At 35.8% G+C, this 19,245-nt stretch overlaps 1 protein-coding gene across 7 annotated transcripts in view; it reads right to left on the bottom strand.

The window, feature by feature from the left end:
• The window catches only part of wdr7 (WD repeat domain 7), a 152,641-nt gene extending 133,396 nt beyond the window's left edge, over positions 1-19,245 (bottom strand). For 3 of the 7 annotated variants that reach the window (XM_039653848.2, XM_089123471.1, XM_089123470.1), the window contains exons 1-10: positions 19,090-19,245; positions 15,855-16,026; positions 13,172-13,278; positions 12,747-12,825; positions 12,237-12,411; positions 11,614-11,690; positions 10,778-10,900; positions 8,677-8,822; positions 6,897-6,999; positions 2,039-2,186 (exon numbers count right to left, since the gene is read on the bottom strand). In XM_039653848.2, the coding sequence (XP_039509782.2) occupies positions 2,039-2,186; positions 6,897-6,999; positions 8,677-8,822; positions 10,778-10,900; positions 11,614-11,690; positions 12,237-12,411; positions 12,747-12,825; positions 13,172-13,278; positions 15,855-16,013 (1,117 nt within the window). In that variant the 5' untranslated portion in view covers positions 16,014-16,026; positions 19,090-19,245. Of the gene's footprint in view, positions 1-2,038; positions 2,187-6,297; positions 6,412-6,896; positions 7,000-8,676; positions 8,823-10,777; positions 10,901-11,613; positions 11,691-12,236; positions 12,412-12,746; positions 12,826-13,171; positions 13,279-15,854; positions 16,027-19,089 lie in introns of all 7 variants that reach the window. The other 4 variants (XM_089123469.1, XM_039653849.2, XM_089123472.1 and 1 more) reach the window with 2 other exon arrangements.

The raw sequence follows: 19,245 nt of genomic DNA, 5'->3' as shown, positions 1-19,245 counted from the left end.
CACGAAATGGTTTACGGCAACGACGTCACACGCATCAACAACATCATACTGTATGAAGCTACTTTCGAAACAGGGAAAGAGAATCGGACCGTGCTAGAAACCGGACAAGAGTCCACTCGGTCGGGCTTTCACTCGTTGGCGCGAGCTTAAAAGCTGCACTGGATTGTAACTGCGATGCTGACCTGGCGATCTTGTTGATGGACTTGTAAGTAAATCTCTTATTTATAAACTTGTTTGTATTTGTATACTAGTTGTTTCTATATTGTATGTTGCTGCACTGGCTTGTGGTATGTAATTTTTTACGGTGCTGTTCATTCATCCGTTGTTGATAATAAGACCAGTTCAATAATTCTCACATGTCTATAGCTTTCGATTACCAGAGCTTTAAGCAGACTTCCTAAAAACAGTCGTTTCTCTTAGTCTTGTTGTTTTTTCCGTTATGTTTTATTGCCGAGCTTGCCACAAGAGCTAGTTTGCCAGCTGAACTCAGGTGTTGTGATGTGTATTTATCACGTATCTTTAGTCCTGTGTCTGGTTCGGATTTCTTATGACGTGTGTAAGTTACTGTTATATCAAGTTTATCTGACTAACAGTACACTTCCCGACTGTAACTTCAAATTGTGTTGATTATGAATCAATCAAATCTTGACGCTGTTGATGTTGATTCTTGCGATTACCATGAGGACATAGTCAATATCTCACATAATTATTAGGACATATATAAGCCTAGAGGTTGTAAATAATTGAACACAATTTGCTATTATGATAAATTGTAATCATGTCTAAATCATAACGTCCAATGTTATGAAATAATGCGACGTACATTTAACTTGATTGATGTCATCTGACATTTTGTAATTTTAACATTACAATCAAAAAACATAAATGAAATTATACAGTAGCCTATACACTATAGGCTATTTACTTCTGATTTTGCAGAAATCATGTAAAAACGCTATAAGCCAGCAAACGCGATAGGCAACTTTATTATTAAAAAGCAGTCTAGCACTTGACAGTAGTTCAGTAGATATGCAGTAACAGGGGAATAACGGTTATTTACGACAGTGCAAGTACACCACAGCGGCTCTAGAGGTCACTGTTTTACAAAAAAACCAGAGAGTGCATAGTGTGCCTTTAAAAGATAGAGTACAACTTATCGAAATCTGTATCATGTCACATTGATTCGCTCAATCAGCGTTTCAACCGTGGAAAGACGTCAGTTAAACAGCTTGTAATCAATGTATCGTCATATTTACCTCAGAAAACCCACATAAACTTGTTAGTCAGCTAGAAAAAATAACTCCAGAGAGGAACATTTTGCTAAATATATACACCATATTACATATGCATTATAATCTTAATGTTCTTCAATATTTAATGCATATTTGAATAAATCTGGCAAGTTTTTATGACAGCCACCATTTAAATTTTTATATTTCATATAGTCTTCTTATTATAAAAATAAATAAAAGTGTAATTTAAGTGTTTGTGTAGCTACAAAACAGTTCATTATTACCTTCATATTAGGCTAATGAAGCCTAGTAGGCTACAACTAGACTCCCATAGTTTACAGCATTAGTTAAGAGATTTGATTCCCTTGAGAAAATTTGCCATTTATTGTAACTGATATCCAAAATAATCAATATTGAATCGAATAGAAATCGAAAACGAAATTGAATTGAATTGCAAGCTTGTGAATCGAATTCGAATCGAATTGTGAAATTTATGTTAATACCCAGACCTATTAAGTTACAATACTGTTTTTAAAATAGTTTATATTATACAATACTGTTTCTAACTTTCAGTCTGTGAGAAATAAAAGTTACAATACTGTTTAAAATATTAATTTAGTAAAAAAAAAAAGTAATTAGTAAAAAAAAAAAAACTAGTTACAATACAATTTGTGAAAATAAAATGTAAAAAAAAAGTTTGTAAGTACAGTTTCAAACCGATATGTTCAGGTGTTTATTGTGAGAAGTGATATTTTCCGGCCAGTATGAGTGTCGGTCAGGGTGTGTGAGAAGCGCGAGTGCTGTACCTGTGGTGGAGCAGAGTGTGCGTGAGGGTGTGTCGTCCGGGATGCTCCACACCGTCAGGCGGCCGGCAGAGTCTCCCTGCAGCAACAGCTTGAGCAGCGGCTCCCTGCGGCCCAGGAAGAAGCGCGTCACCGGGGGACAGATCAGCAGCTGCGGAGGACACACACACACACACACATCAACATCTGCACCACAGCCCAGCTCAGGACGAGTCACTGCACACACACACACACACACATGCAAAAAAAACATCAACATCTGCACCACAACCCAGCTCAGGATGAGTCACTGCACACACATACACATGCACACACACATACACAAGCTCATACATACTCACAAACGTAAGCACGCATACACACACACACACACAAGACACTAAAACACACACTCACATGCACTCACTCACACTCAAACACACACACACAAATGCACACATGCACATTAAAAACTAACATACTCACTCACACTCTCTCTCTCACTCAAAAACAAACACACACAAAAAAACGAACACACACACACACATAAAAACTACTCAATCACACATTCATTCACTCACTCAGTCACTCACCACACACACTCTCACTCACACACTTTGTCACTCATACACACACTCACTCACACACGCACACTCGCTCACTGACACTCGCTCGCTCACTCTCACACACACTCTGAGCCGCTGGATGTGCGCATGGATGCTGGAGCTGTTAAACATGAGCATCTGTTTCCTCATGCGGGATCATGAGGGACATCAGCCATTGTAGTGGCGACACCAACGCGTCGCCGGAACATGAATGAGTCGCTTTCTGAGTTACAGCTGATTTGAAGCTACTCTATTCCAGGGGTGTTTGGGTCCGTGGAAAACACAATAAAAAAGTCAAAAATGTAAAAAAAATATGATTAAAATGAATAAATATATAAATATAACACAATTTTAAAAAAATACTAAAAATAGATTAAAATACATGAATAATAAAAGTAGATTAGAATTGATTAAAACACAATTCTAATTCAGTTAAAATAAATATACACATAATAACTATTTGATTAAAACTGCGTTATGAATATTTGATTGAAATATATTGATTAAAACAATAAAAGTTAGATTAAATTAAATACATGCACAACATATTATTAAAACGAATAGATCAAAACAATAAAAGTAGATTAAAATAAATATATAATAAATATTTGATTCGAATAAATAGATTAAAACATATTAAAAAGTAGAATAATATATATATATATATATATATATATATATATATATTATGTATATCCATTAAATAATTTTAATAGATTTAGATTTTAATAACATATTAGTAAATTAGTAAATTAAGATTAATAACTGCTATGTATAGAACTATTTTTTATTGTTAGTTCAGGTTAACTTAAGTAGTTGACTAATATTATCAAACGGAACCTTATCATACCAAATAAATTATAACACTTTAATCAAAATACAAAAATAAATAAATAACACACTTAACATTACAGTCCAGTAGCGGGTAGAAATGTAATCCTGTAAATTAACAGAAATTAAATATTTTCAAATAATGTCACGCATGTATTTATACATGAAAATATTTAGCTTTCGGATGGGGGTCCCTCAAATATGATCATATCAAATTACATAAACAAACATGTTCTTGGTCTTGTTGTGCGCATGGTATTCCAAAGAAACGTTTATCTTCATAATCTGTCTTATAAATTATGATGGTGAGAGTGATGTTTTAATGAACGATTCCTCTTCATATTTCACCATGTCAAGTGTGTGAAGAGGGATGGGGTGATGTTGAAAAGGCCATGTTAAATGGCTAAATGTATAAAACAGATGCACAAACTATTGATGTTTGTCCTCTGAATTCTCAAAGCATCCTATTTTGAGAACAGTGCAAATGCCACCGATGAGCTTTCCTTAATAAACACTAGTGTATGTGCACACTACACTAGTGTATATCACACACACACACACACACACACACACACACACACATTACAATACAACATGCTACAAACAAACACACACTGCATACTTTAAACCAAAAGACACATGAAAATATCAGCTGAAAAAATAGAAGAGTGATTAGAGAACATCACGCTTATGGTCATACACCACTAATAATATTACGTTTTAGATCAATTTATATAATTTTTTTTTATTTAAAATGTTAAAAAAAAAATCAATACATATTCATATTTATCTATATGTATAGATTTTTTTTAATTCTTTAAATTAATATATATATATATATATATAAATGGAAGTTTACAATATGAATTTGAATATATATACAGTATATATATATATATATATATATATATATACACACACACAATTTAAAAATATAAAACATTATACACATTTAAATTTTTCCATCCATATGTAAAAATCATATTTAATATAAAAACTAAAATTTATAAATATACTTAAATATCATTTTCACATTTTATTTATTTAATTTTAATTTATTTATATGTAAACATAAAATTTATATATAAAACAAATTATACATATTCAAATTTTTTTTATTTTATTATTAACCCCACATTAAAACATGCTAAAAACACACCAGCACACTTCAAATCAAAGGATACACACAAAAACAAAAGAAGAGTGACTAGAGAATGACACACTTAGGGTATCATTTTATATATATATATATATATATATATATATATATATATATATATAATTTCATTTTATTACATATAATATTTTATTTAATTTTCATGTACTTATATTTATGTTTAAATAAATAATATAATTGTTTTTTGTTTTTTGTTTTTTTGTTTTTAAAACATCCTAAACTTAAAGAAACACACAAACAGATCATCTGAAGAAACAGAAGAGCCACTAGTCAACAACACACTTAGTTGTAAACACTACGTTTTAGATCCTAAAAGGACTAAAATAACGACATGAACTGTTTAACTGAAAGCGTCTGTCAAAAACAGACGAGGACACAAGCGCAAAAGCAGAAGCGCCTCTGGGCTTTGCATGCACCTTCACCGCGTGAAGACGGATGAGGGGAGAGTCAATGATTGGTCGTTTTTAGTGGGAGGAGGAGCATGAGACTTAGCGAATCAGAGTGAGTGACAGCAAAACGGAGGCGGGGACGCCACAGGAAGCTCTCAGGACATCCAATCATATTCACTGATGCAAATCCTGTGTGGATTTTTTTTAAGGATGCACAATATATACAAATTCAATCGATATCTCAAATATGGCTCAGTGTGATTGTCAAGTGATTTAATCAAGTTAATGAGGTATCAGTGCTATTGGTTTCAGAGCGAAGCACGTCATTTACACACGTGCAGCTCATGGTCATGATAGTGTTTCAGAGCCTGGTCAATCCTGTGAATCCTGATGTTTGTTTGCGTGTGAATGAACAACTGAACTCTGAAAGCGGCAGCACAATTATTTATTTATTTATTTATTTATTTGCCTGTGAAAATAAAAGTTTGATGATATACCATTTGAAAATGGAGAAATTAAAATGTACGTATATGTAATTTTATAGTAAAATAACATTGTATTACTAATTTTTAAAAAACAATAGTATTATTACAATATATTCCCTTTTTAATATTTGTAATAATAATATATAGTAATAAAATAAATAAATAAATAGTGTTGTTTGTTTATATAATATATGTGTTTATATATTATTACATTTATATAGAGAGTATGTGCGTATGTGTATAAATATACTCACACACACACAAATGCAATACAAGTGTGTACATATACTATATGTGCTGGTGAACTTTTAAATTTGATGGGATTAATCTGTTTGACAACCCAAATAAATATAGAAATAAAACATAATAAAATGAAGTATAATATATATATATATATATATATATATAATATTATTTTTAAGGCTTATTATTGTATTTATGTAACTTAAATATTATTTAAGTATTATTTAATAAAATCTATTAAAATATTAATTATTCAACATAATTTTATTTTTATTTTTTAAATTATTTGCAAATGTACTTCCAAAAAAAAAAAATAAATCACCCCAATCATTCCAGAACGATTTATTCTTTCTCAAACCGAGCGATTCAAGCGCAATAAAACGTATTTTTTCCCACATTTGTTCCCCAATATTGTGCACCCCTATTTACAATTAAATAGTCACTATCAAAATGAAATCTTGCAGTATTCTGTGACTGGATGCCTGGTGCATATATAAACATGCGTTTAGAGCTGTTGGCGTGCGCGCCTTCGTCCCGCTTGGCATGGGCTTACTGGTGCCTCTAGAGGCCGCTGGAGGAATTGCATTTCAGGAGAGTAGAGTTCGGGATCGGGAGCGTTGTCAGGGAGACGCACCACAACACACGGCCCCTCCCACCCCTCCTCCGGCTGGGACAAGGGACGGGGGCGACAACAGACAGAGAGTAAAATCATAAACAAATCAAACACAGACACAAACTACTGCACTGGTGACACATAAACACACACAGGAACAGACTAACATTGACAGAACACAAACTGAAGACGAATTCAACACATGAAGTACCCTTTAAAAGCTTGTTTATAAAGACACTGAACTAAAAGTCAATGATTGGCTGAGAATTAGTCACATGAAATCTGACTTTCTTAATTCATGTTTCTGGTTCCTGCTTGTTGTGATGTTATTAGACTAAAATAATCTTTTATAAAAATGTCTTGTAGTTTTGAACCTCTCGGACTGGTTTGCACGTGCCCACTTTGCACAAATCCAATCAATTTGTAATTGATAAAGTGAAGTCTGCCATACATTTATTCCACTGCATATCCTGTTTGCATCAATGCATTTGAACGCGTGTGTGTGAGTGCGCGTGAGTACATGAGTGTGCATGTCTGACCTGTTTGTCGGCGCGGTCGGCTATGCTGTACACCAGAGGAGGGATGGACCCTTCCGGCTTCTTCCCGACGCTGCTGCGGAAGTGTTCGCTGGCCGGGAGACAACTGACACAAACACAGATACAGTTTAATGGGCTGGAGCTCTGAGCTGGTGGTAAGTGTGTCATAGCTGGATGTTTTACAGTCTGTGAGTGTGTGGTTATTGTTAGTTTCGAAAGTGTGCTGTTAGGTAGTGATGCACGATATATCGGCCGCAGATTATAACATCGTTACATATTTTTGAGAATACACAATGGTAAAAGGTCGGAAGACCGAAGTATTTTTTTCTGAACTACCGCTGGTTGTAAATTCTGCTAAAACAACGTTGCCTTATCTTCTCTGAAAAGCTTTCCACACATTCAGATGACAAACCACTAGTGCTGTAGCGGCACGTCGATGACGTCGATTATTCGACGTCAAAATTGCGTCGACGTCATATTTTTGCGTCGACGCTTCTTTATTTATTTATTTTTTGCATGTTCCCGGCAGTACAGCTTGCCACACACACACGTGGGAGACCGAAACATTTCAGAATAGAGGACGAAGACAACTAGAAGTGAATGTGCTATCCATTAAATGAATCACACACAGTAAACAAACCCTTAAGAAAAGAAAATTGCAATTTAGACGTGCATACTGGGTGCGGGTGTGGTGAGTTTGGGCAGATTCGGCTTGAAGTCGCTTCCGGACGCGCCGCCGGGCGTGCTGTTACAAGAAAAGGCGTACACACAGCCAGCCACAGTCTTCCTGGTCTTGCGCACCCAACGCGTCATTTTTGCCGCACGCACATTCGCGCTCGTCGAGTATAAACAAGGCTTTACTCCGTGTCAGCACGCGCTCTGATCGGTAGGTGCACAAACCTCTCCCGATTCATCTCCAGTAGTAGAAGCCTCCGATCGCACCACTAACTCCGCCTCCGTTTCCCTCCTCAGCTGATATTAATATTTAAACATTCTCTCTGATAAAAAATGTTTGTAAAAAATATTTTAATAACACGGTTTTGGCGGTTGTAGAGTTATAATGATGGTGTTCAAATACATAACATTAGACTAACGTTAGCCAGCTTATAGTATCTTGATTCAGTATGCCAGTATTTATTTGAGATATTGTTTTTTTTTTATTAATTGAGCAGCAGAAAAAATATTCTTTATATTAGTCATCCAATTAGTCATTAGATTAGTCGACTAATCGATAAAATAATCGCCCAACTAATCGTTTAGTTAATAATCGTTTACCCCAGCCCTACAAACCACACTTTCAAAAAAAAAAGAAATCATTGTTTTCTGTGTTGAGACATATCACAGAAATGTTTTTGTGTTGAGACAAATCTTGTGCGATGTCCTAAACCGCCTAGATAAACACACAGTGTGCCGTGGTTCGTTAATGACATGTCTGATTCGCGAACCAATGACTCCTTTGAACCGATTCACTTTAATAAATGATTAAAACAACTGATCTGTCCAACACTGAACTCAAGAGACATAAATCAGAAACACTTTCCAATAAAGTTCCATTTATTAAAGTCAAACAAAATTGACATACCAATATCGGCATCGGCCATAACAGCAATATTAATATTGGTTATCAGTATTGGCCACAAATTTTCACATCGGTGCATCACTACTGTTAGGTAACTTGTAGTTTTGTGTAAGTCATATGTTCGCAGATAGTAAATAGACATGTGTGGTTATTTGCAAGTGTGCATGTGTTGATAATTTTTGTTGCTGTGTGTTGTTGTGTTACCTGGCAGGTAACTTGTAAATGTAGCTGCAACCATCTTCAGTCCATATTACGACTTTATCAGCCGCGATGAACTCTCCTCCGGCCCACGACTGATTGTTCTCGCTCGGGACCGAACACAGCAGGGAGAAATCCCCCGCATCAAACACCTACAACACACAACAGTCCAACTCAAACACAACACACACAATCATGTGGAGCTCAGACTCACAATCCCACAGCGCTCATAACTGCGGTTCTCAAAAAATTCTCTATTATGAATCTTTTAAGGCCAGACAGCGAGTTTGTTAAGGTCAAATGTAGAGAAAGACACGCCTGCACACATATATATTCAATCGGCATGTTATGTGTTGCTCAGGGGCGGCTCGCCCATAGAGGGCGCTGGGGCGCCGCCCTCCCTCCGACCTGTCTGTCTGTTTTTTAATATATATTATAATTTATCATTTTGAAAAATAATCTGTGTTAATTATATGCTAATAATGGTTTTACTTTGAAAAGTGTTTTGAACTCACCAGAATGATATTTGCATTCACTTTCGTTACTTTTATCATGTTGGTGTAGTAGTATAGCCAATAGGCTGTCTTCTCAGGGCGCCAGTTCGCTCAGCCCCACAGTGCTGGAATTTAAGCCAATGGTTCCCCGGTTGCTATGCAAAAAAGTTTATATTTCGCCAATCAGCGTCGTCAAATTTTATGGTTTGGGGGCGCTGAAAATATCGCCCACAGTATCAGATTAGGGGAGTGCACCGTGCACGCGCACCACGGGACATTTTTTTTTTACCTCAGATGAGAACAGAATGGCAGCGCCAGTGACGTCGAGTGGAAATAATGTAAAGTTAGTCGTGGGAATTGACCTGTCTGTCTCTGTCACTCACTCACACACACATAAACACTGTTTCACGCACATTTGATATTAAAGTAGTTATAGGAATATTAATACCTGTGTGTTTGCTTTGTTTTTTGATGTTTTTAAGTTCTGAGCTAGATTACTGTGTTTCATACTAGTTAAAATCAACTTTCTTCTCATACTTGGGTGTTACCCTCAAGAATGTTGTCCCACCCTCTCTTTCAAAGCCTTTTCTCTCTCTCTTTCTCTAGTATCAACAAATTGTTATCCATTATCTAATTGTCAATTTGTCAAAAATATGTAGTCTACAGCTGGGGACTGATTAAACTAGATTGTTGTATTACCTATTATTTTTTGTATTACCTATATTATAATTTATCAATATTATGCGTTTGCACTTTTTCTGTCAGCACACAGAGCATAATAAACATGCAACTTGTTCATTATCATTAACTGTCAAACTGTTATTATTATTATTGTATTATTTGACCATTGGTATTGACTGGTTTAAGTTATTTTATTGGTATAGGTAAGGGCATGGCCTAAGGCCTAAAATGCACCAGAATGCAGGAAATCACATCTACTAAATTCAAAATTTTTTGGGGGGGGGGACCCCCAGACCCCCCTCTTATTCAGCCCCCCCTTCAATATTTTTCACCAGCCGCCACTGGTGTTGCTGTTATTGTGTGTTGTTGTGTGTTTCAACAACACTCTCGATTCTCTTGAGGTGCTCCTCCTGTTTTTGGATATTTCCTCATAAATATTTCTTTTTTGGCATCTTGTACCATGTTTTTGTATCTTTTCTGTACGTCTTTAACGCTACGCTCAACGGTCGGATCAACGCTGTTAACTTTGTCCAAATGAAACATTCCTTCTTGTTTCTACATTCTCCGCTAAATTTCCTTGGACATAAAATGTCCTTGTAATTGTTATACTCCTCCAACACACACATATCATCCGCTGGGGTAAACTGCACACTGAGCGGTTGAATGCGCTTACTCGATCAGCCATGTTTTTTGTTTTGAAAAGTGTCTTATTTTACCCAGAATGCATTCCATTGTGGTTCTACTTAAGATAGTCAGAGTCTTCAGTGCTTTGTGCAACGGTCTGATTTAGATGTTTATCTGAAGTCTGACTATCTACTATATCAAAGCCGTAGTCAAAGTCTCTCTTTGTGAAACGGCCCCTGTTGTCACTGCAAAGTGTGAAACATCTGTATAGGTAAAAGCGCTGTATAAATGAAGCTGGCTCGACTTACCCTCCAGTACTTGGAGCACACCACCAGCAGCGAGAGCTGAGTGAAGGTGCAGAAGGAGATGCTCTGGCAGCCCTGGCAGTAGATCGGCTTCGACTCCTCCTCAAACACGGGGTCCAGATCCTGCTGAACACACACATCTTTTACAGCTGGACACACTGCGTTTCCTTGGTGTATGAAACATGAATTCTGCCCATAAACACAGGATTAGGGCTGTGTATCGATTCAGACACGCCAATTCGATTTCGATTCCGTTCGACTCAATGAATGCGTTGTTATGTGTTGTTGTGTGTTGTCTGTCTAAAGATTTAATTCAAATCCTATATTTATAAAAAAAACAAATTGAAGAACAGTGCACATTAGTTTACAAGTGGTTAATTAATAAAAACAAATGAAGAGCCAAAAACTCTTTTTTTGCGGTACACAAAAAACAGAACCCAACTCTATATTTCAAATGCATTCAATAGAATGAATAAATAGACAGCATTTTGGTGAAAGATGAAGAATTGATTCTGAAAGGTCAGAACAGTGGCACGCCTAGAGCACACAGGATCCGCTTACTTTACTTTAACACATGTAAAGTCTCCCAGCATTCGCTGCAACAGAGGCAAGCCCATGAACAATGGAGGAACACCAGTGCTGGCTTTTGGGAGATGGATAGATAAGGGAGATAATATGGATAAAAAAATCGATCCATGGCCTTTGAGAATCGATGCTAAATGGACCACATTTAAAAAAAAAAAAAAAAAAAAACTTTTTTTCCCCAGCCCTACTCCTAACACTGTGTTACTGTCTGGTAAAGCTCAGGATTGGTGTGTTTATTGACTTGAACTGTTCACCTGCATTCTGCTGACGTCAGCGGTGATGATCCACACCTTGAGGATACCAGTGACAGACACGGCCACCACTGTGTCCTCTGAAACACACACACACGTTTGTGTCACTATATTAGTGGGGGCATTCCATTGACTTTTATTGATTCCAGCCCAATCCCTTTCATCACAGAAACAAGTGCAAAACACTCATTTAAATAAAATTATGGTATGGTTGATTTATGAGGCTTTTAAATAGTAAGAATGAGTCAAATGTCCACACTGATTGTCATAATATTTGACTATTTAAGTGAGGACATGTGGCCATTTGGACAGACAAACCTGTACACTCTCTCACAGACAGACACAGACAGACACACACACTCACACTCTTTCTCTCTCTCTCACACACACTCTCAGAGAGATCAGGATTTTCGTTCATGTCAACTTCATTAAATTGCAAAAGTGTTCCATTAAAAGCACATTACCTGTAGATGCTTCTCCTTTTACAAAACAAACTAAAAATATTGTTTGCTATAATCAACTGTATGTCACAGACACAGATATTTCATTGATAATGAGTTGAATGAAGGATGATTTTTGCTCCTATTCATTCCCATGAAATGCATCATGGGAAGGGCAGCCGGTACCTTGCGTGCGGTGCGAGCGGATGATGCTCATGGAACTGATCCAGTCGGGAGAAATCTTGGACACGAGTGAGTAAAGGACCTCTAGACTGGTGGCGTCCACCACCAGGATTTCTGGGTAATGTCCGTGGCACAGGAGACGTCCCTCCCTCTGTGTGCCGATGGTGAACTGATAAAACTGCAGAAAGTTTCATGAAGAATGTTTCATAACTAAGTGTATTATTTTTTGCGTTAGTCTGTATTATTTTAAATGCACTACTTTAATGTTTTTGAAAGAAGTCTCTTCTGCTCACCAAAGCTGCATTTATTTCATCAAAAAATGTATTTAATTTAAAACAATTGTTTTCTATGTGAATATATTGTAAAATGTTATTTATGTATGTGATCAAAGGTTGAAACAATACAATGTTTTTAATAACAATTCGAATCATTATTAATAATATTTGTTTTTAATAATATTAAATGTGTGTGTGAGAGAGTGAGTGTGTGAGAGTGCGTGTGTGTGTGTGTTACCTGTATACCAGTGTGAGCACAGGCCAGTTTGGTGAACTCAATGCAGCGCCCATCACTGACGTCCCATAAACACATTTCCCTGTGACAAATGATACACATCTAATCATTAACGTGCAGAAAAACACATCTCATGGACTAACACGTTATCTTAGAATGTGTTCACACTTGTAGTTCAGTTCTCTTGTTTCGTTTATAAAGAAATATTATACTGGTATGCTTAGCGTTCACACTGTCATTTTTAAGAACCTAAACATACCAGAAAAAAATGCTTTTATGACATATAACCTGCGAAGAGTGAACACACCCTTACAGTTCTTAAAGAGCCCATGACAAACACACACACACACACATACTCTCACTCTCTCTCTCTCTCTCACACACACACACACACACACACACACACACACACACACACACACACTCACCCGTTCTCAGAGGCGCTGACAAGGTATTGTTTGTCGCTTCCAGCGCTGGCCTTGGACAGACAAGTGACGGAGGCTGTGTGTCCAAACAGCAGAGCGCGGGGATTGATCTAAACACACACAAACTCATCAGATAACACTCAGCGTTTAGTAGAGCTGCACGGTTCTTATATTTTCTGAATAGACAACTAAACTAAACAAAATGTCCTTTACTCAAGGTTCGGACAAAATGTTAATAGATGCTGTCTATTTCAAAAATATTTCATCAGTTTTACTTTTTTTGTTTAAAAAAATCTGTTTTAATGCCGATTGAATGACTCAGTGTTTTTGAACGAATCTCTTGAGTGAATGATTTAGTGACACACGATTAACAGTCACTTGTCTCCACTTACTGGTGTAACGATGTAATCGATACAATCTTAATTTTAAGCATAAATGGTGAACTATAATCTTATAATCTATAAGATTATATAGTAATGAAAATAAAAAAAAAACTTATAACTATAACTAAAACTATTATATCTGAATTATAATCTTTTATCCCAGCACTTCTGTGATCATAAGAATGATTGTTAGACAGAAATATTGAAACTATGTGCTGTTTCATATCTGTAATAAATAGACAGAGGAGAATTGTTTTAATTTAGGAATAAGATCTTGTGGGTGTTTGAATTGAGATCACTATCTTTTAACTTTTAATCGTGCGGCTCTAGCGTTTATTAACCCTCATGATGTTCGAAACCAGAATGACTTTCTTTATTCTATCCACCTTTTTCTGCGCCCGTTCTATTTCCCATGATTCATAGCGGGTTCAACTGACTAAACGGTTTTCTACTTCCTGTTGAAGTACATATGTTTACATAGAATGTCAGCACTCTAGTCCAGACCACTCATCTATAAAATGATATATTATATAGATCAGTGGTCCAGACATTAGAAAAATATCAGTCTACTACACATGCGTTTTATATTCACGGATATAACCGCTCTGAAAGTGACTTTAAAACTTTTACAGAGATCTTAGAGAGAAACCACAAAGAAACCTTTCTTTAAAGTGAATTTCGTTTTTTATTAATTGTATCTTAATTTCAATCAATGATTCTTCAACCAATTGACTGGTTTTAATAAATAAGAAGTATATAGTAAACAATAGATGATATATGACAGAGGCGACAGCACGCAAACTGGACTTTGGTCTCATGAATGAAACTCTCCGTAACGTTATGCCTAACCACACAGGCCTGAGAAATATATAGACTATGCATCTCTGAAAGCAGAAGTAGACAGAGTCAAAGGACTAACCAGCCTAACCTTATAGTACTGTTATTCTGCAGCAGTCGGGGTGATAGAAATTGTCGGATGTTCATTGCTGGGTTAGGGAGATCGTGCAGTCATGCATCAGCTATCCTTTGGAATTTACGAAGAAAAGGAAAACGTTCATTTTGTTTTTATCTGTGATTTAATAAAAATAACGTGATCAGATCACAGATGAATGTTTTTTTCGATTTAGTTTAGCGATGTGGGGATGAGACAATCTAAAACACAGGGCAAAAAAGAAGTAAAAAAAGCATAGACCAGACATCGCAAGCATAGACAAAAGCATCAAACCGGAAGTTGGCAACCGGAGTCGTCGTCATGGCAGCGAGCATTGTTTAGAGCAGAATAAGGTGGATAGAACAGAATAAAAATAGATCTTACGGCTGTTACGGCTGGTTGCCACGGTAACAGAGTCTGAGACCTAAGTTAGGCCATGTCCACACTAATATATTTTTCTCTCCGTTTTGGCCTTCCGTCCACACTGAGACGCCGTTTTAAGTATTGTTTGAAAAAACGTATCGTTTGGAAAATTTGGATAAATTTGAAAACGCCGTTTTCGCGTTGTAGTGTGGACAGTGAAACCGGAGGTATTTCAAAACGATGACGTAAGTTTAGTCATGTGATCAATGTAGTACCAATAGATATTCGTGTTTATTGTTATTGTGCCTGTTATGTGTTATTCATTTTTACACTATTGCTAAAATGTGTTACTTAATATGTGCTATTCTTCATAGCACAGTACTGCAAAGATGACAGATAATGTAGTTTACTCACATTTGCTGTCCTGCGGCAAAACAGGAGAGCAGTTGCGTTTTAGACCAAACATATGGTGACTGAATGCGACCTGGACGCATCCGTGATGGTGAGATATTTTGCTAAATAAAATTATCCTGTTATTGTGCGATGACATTATTATTTATTTTCCCATTTGTATCATCTCAGTGAGCTTTTGTGAAGTTTCACGCATGCGCAGTAAAGTGAATTTAGAAGCTTCTCATCCACACTGAAACGTCGGAAAACACCTGAAAACGCTAGTGTGGACGGAGAGCGTTTTTAAACGGAAACCCCGTTTTAAAATGTATCCAGATTCATGTGGACGTAGCCTTAGTCTGGGGAAAGGTGTCTAATTTTATTGGTCTAAATTAAGTCAGTCTTAATTTTTGTGAAACAGTCTAACTTGCATTAGACTAGTCTAAGAGCAAATTATAGACTTGTCTAACACTAAAGACCGGTCTAAAATAGCTTTGTGAAACCGGCCCAGGTTTAGAAAGACACAAGGGCGAGTAATCAATGACAGAATGTTTGAACAATCTCATCAATGAAAAAAAAAAAAAAGACATGTATGAGTGACCTCGCGGTGACCTCTCACCTCCAGCTCTGAGGTCATGTCCCAGATGCAGATCTGTCCGTCATGGCAGCCGGTGATGATGGTGGCCAGATCGTCCATCACCAGCAGGCTGGAGATACAGTGGGTGGGAGCATTGCGGCCCCACAGAACTATGGGTAATACCAGACTGTTTCCTGACATGTTCTCTGTGATGCTGCAAAGAAAACAGTGATCAGACACAGGCAATACATCTTCTTTCTTTTTTTCTTTCTTACTTTCTGTTTCTAACTAATCATTCTTTCTTTATTTATTTATTTCTAACTAATCTTTCTTTTTTCAAACTTTAAACTATTAAAAACTTTAAACTACTTTAAACTTCAAACCACTTTAAACCTCTTCAAACTTTCTGGTCCAAACTTTTACAAGCCAACTTAAAGTTTGTCTCGACAAACTTTTTAATATAAAAAAACACAAAAAAAGATCAAAATCCAAGAGATCAAAAGCCCAGGTAAAAATAAAAAAAGACCTGGTCAAAGTAAGAGGAGTAAAAATTATAATGATCAAAATAATTTTTAATATTTAAAATCAAATTGTTTTATAATACATACTACAATATAATTTCTTTAACAAAAAAAAACATCATTTTACAACATTTTTTTTTTTACAATTACAACATTTTAAAAAGATCATATCAATTACATAAAATCTTCCAGTTAATAAAAGTTATAATTTAAAGCAGGATAATCAAGAATAGGCTTTGGTCAATGAATTCTTACAAAAATTACTTTTCAATAAATAATAGCAGGCAAAAGTTTTATTAATATTTAAAAAGAAATAGTAGATCTTCTGTCAAATATCAAACTGAAAGCTCTCTTTGTAAAATGTTGTAAAGAAAATATTGTTAAATTATTGCATGCAATCATTTTTATTTATGAAGCTTTATTCTTAAAATAATTATATTTTAGGTTTTTTGGGGGGTTATCAAAGAATCCTGAAAAATTAAATGTATCACGTTTTCCACATAAATCTGAAGCAGCTCAACTGTTCTCAACACTGATGATAATCATAAATCTTTCTTGAGCATCAAATCATCATATTAGAATGATTTCTGAAGGATCATGTGATTTATTATTGTTTTATACATGGTTTATACGTGTATACAAGTAAATGCAGCCTTGGTAAACTCTTTCAGAAAAATCTTGTAGTACACAGAATTTGAGCATGTAAAAAAAAAATATTTTTTTAAACCAATGTAAAAATGTTTTATTTCTAGTGGGTTCCTCATATTATGATACACAATAACTTATTTATGATACTGAATAGAAATGTTTGGACTGGAGAAGCACACTAGCATACTATTCATACTATACTATTCCTCCACAGCATGAACATAACGTCAGTATAGAAATACAATAGAGTAAACGACATATAAGGACAGAGAGTATGTTTCTAACTAGAGCAAACGAACAAATCATTAGAGTTTCACAGGGATTCAGTCATAATTGACAAACATCACAGATTAACCTCAAACTGACATTAAAATCAATATCCATCATCATCACTTAAACAGTTGCCAAGTTCACATGAATGAGGAAGGGTTCAACAGACAATAACATCTGACCTCTATGTGATATTAAATTGGAGCACAATTGTAGATTGAACTGGTAATTAAAATCACAGCAGAATAAAATCGAAGCAGAATCCAGACACAGTGTGCTTGTTATGTAACGTTATGCAGTACTATTGAACACTTAACTAAGTGCTAGTCCAATAAAACACCACAAAACAAGCTTTTACCATTCACCATGGTTGCTAGTTTCTGCTTTCACCATGGAAATGAAACCAGATTTACTATATACTGTACATACATAACCGTAATCCAACATCATTTGTTTAAGCAATATTTCGAAGACAAGAAACTGCTTTATAAAACATTTCAAAGTTAAATTATAGCATTGTTCAATGAACACAGATTTACTTCTTGACTTCTGTCCAATATTGCAATATATATAATGCAGATCATTAAAAATGTTCTAAAAATTAATAAATTAAAACACACACACACATATATAAAACTGACTCGCTTTACCTGACATGCTTGCGTCTCCTCAAATTAAACCTGAACCGGCGAAACACGTGTTTAATTTTCACTACATGAACCAACTTCATCCTGAAACGATTCCTCTGCCGATTTAGAAAGAATAATGTGTTTTCCTGACGCTGCCGTCGCTCTCTGTCTGTCTGACACACACACTCACAACAGCAGACGAATCAAACCAAACCCTCTCAAAGTAATCAATGAATGGCACAACACAACCAATGAATTCACAAGCTTTCTGATCTTTCTGAAAGTCAACAACACAACAGAACATCACTAGACTAATGTACTGAGATATCAGACAAACATCAGCTGATTTTAAGGTTATATGGATTTAGCAGCAGTGTCTCTCTTCTTTATTCTGTCTAATAAACACTTTTAGTGAAATTTGAGTAATATTTCACATGCTAGTGCAATGCTTTTAAACATGACCTGTCGTACACAATAAAACCCTTATAATGGTGATAATCATAATAATAAACAAAACAAACTGCCGCTAAGAGTGCAAATCCATTATAAAAACATAAAATATGACCATGTCCCAGAAAAAAAAATGTCTGATAGGTGACATTAATATCATGGGCTGCTATGCATGTACAAAAAAGTTTGTAAACATAAATGTGTGTGTGAATGACCAATCAATGGCCGATAAGGAAACATGTTTCCAAACAATCATTACTGTTGGTTATATTGCTATTCTAATTAGAGGCACTGAAATGACAAGTAAAGTAATTTGATAAAAGAGTTTAAAATGAAACCTAATTTTCATATCTGTCAGCACACTGACCATCAGCTGCGTAACGTTATATTATAATTAATTTATTTGAATTGAAAATCACCTGACTGTAAATTTTGCTGTTCATGTATACTGTGTACAGTTTGATTGAAGATGTATTAGTATAAAATACACGAATAGGTTTAGCTAGCTATATGTGTGTGTGGTATAAATGTGTAGTGTTTGTGGACATCCATATGGATTATGTACTCTTCATTGTGTGTTCATTGTGCATATGAATATACTGTAAATGATGTCAGTGTGTATGTTTGTGTAGACATGTCGTGTTTATATTGACCTCTGGCCCGTTCATCAGTGTGTTTATCATCATTATTATACGACCGCGCGTCACTATCAGTGTCCGGTTGAGTGACAGATTGAATGTCGGTGTGTGTTTTACTCACCGGAGTAGGACTTTATCGTCTCATGTTCTTTATGTCGTTTATTTTATGAAAATATCGCAGCGACGCGACTTGATTCCGCAGCGGCTCGCTGATCAGCTGACAGGAGCACGCTCGTGCGTGATTGCGTCACGTGGTGACGTCATGGTCACGGCCTCC

This window comes from Pimephales promelas, chromosome 19, assembly GCF_988280905.1.
Source record: "Pimephales promelas chromosome 19, fPimPro1.hap1.1, whole genome shotgun sequence".
Classification (NCBI taxonomy): domain Eukaryota; kingdom Metazoa; phylum Chordata; class Actinopteri; order Cypriniformes; family Leuciscidae; genus Pimephales; species Pimephales promelas.
The sequence above is the reverse complement of the archived record's forward strand: the minus strand, read 5'-3'. Positions and strand labels throughout refer to the sequence as shown.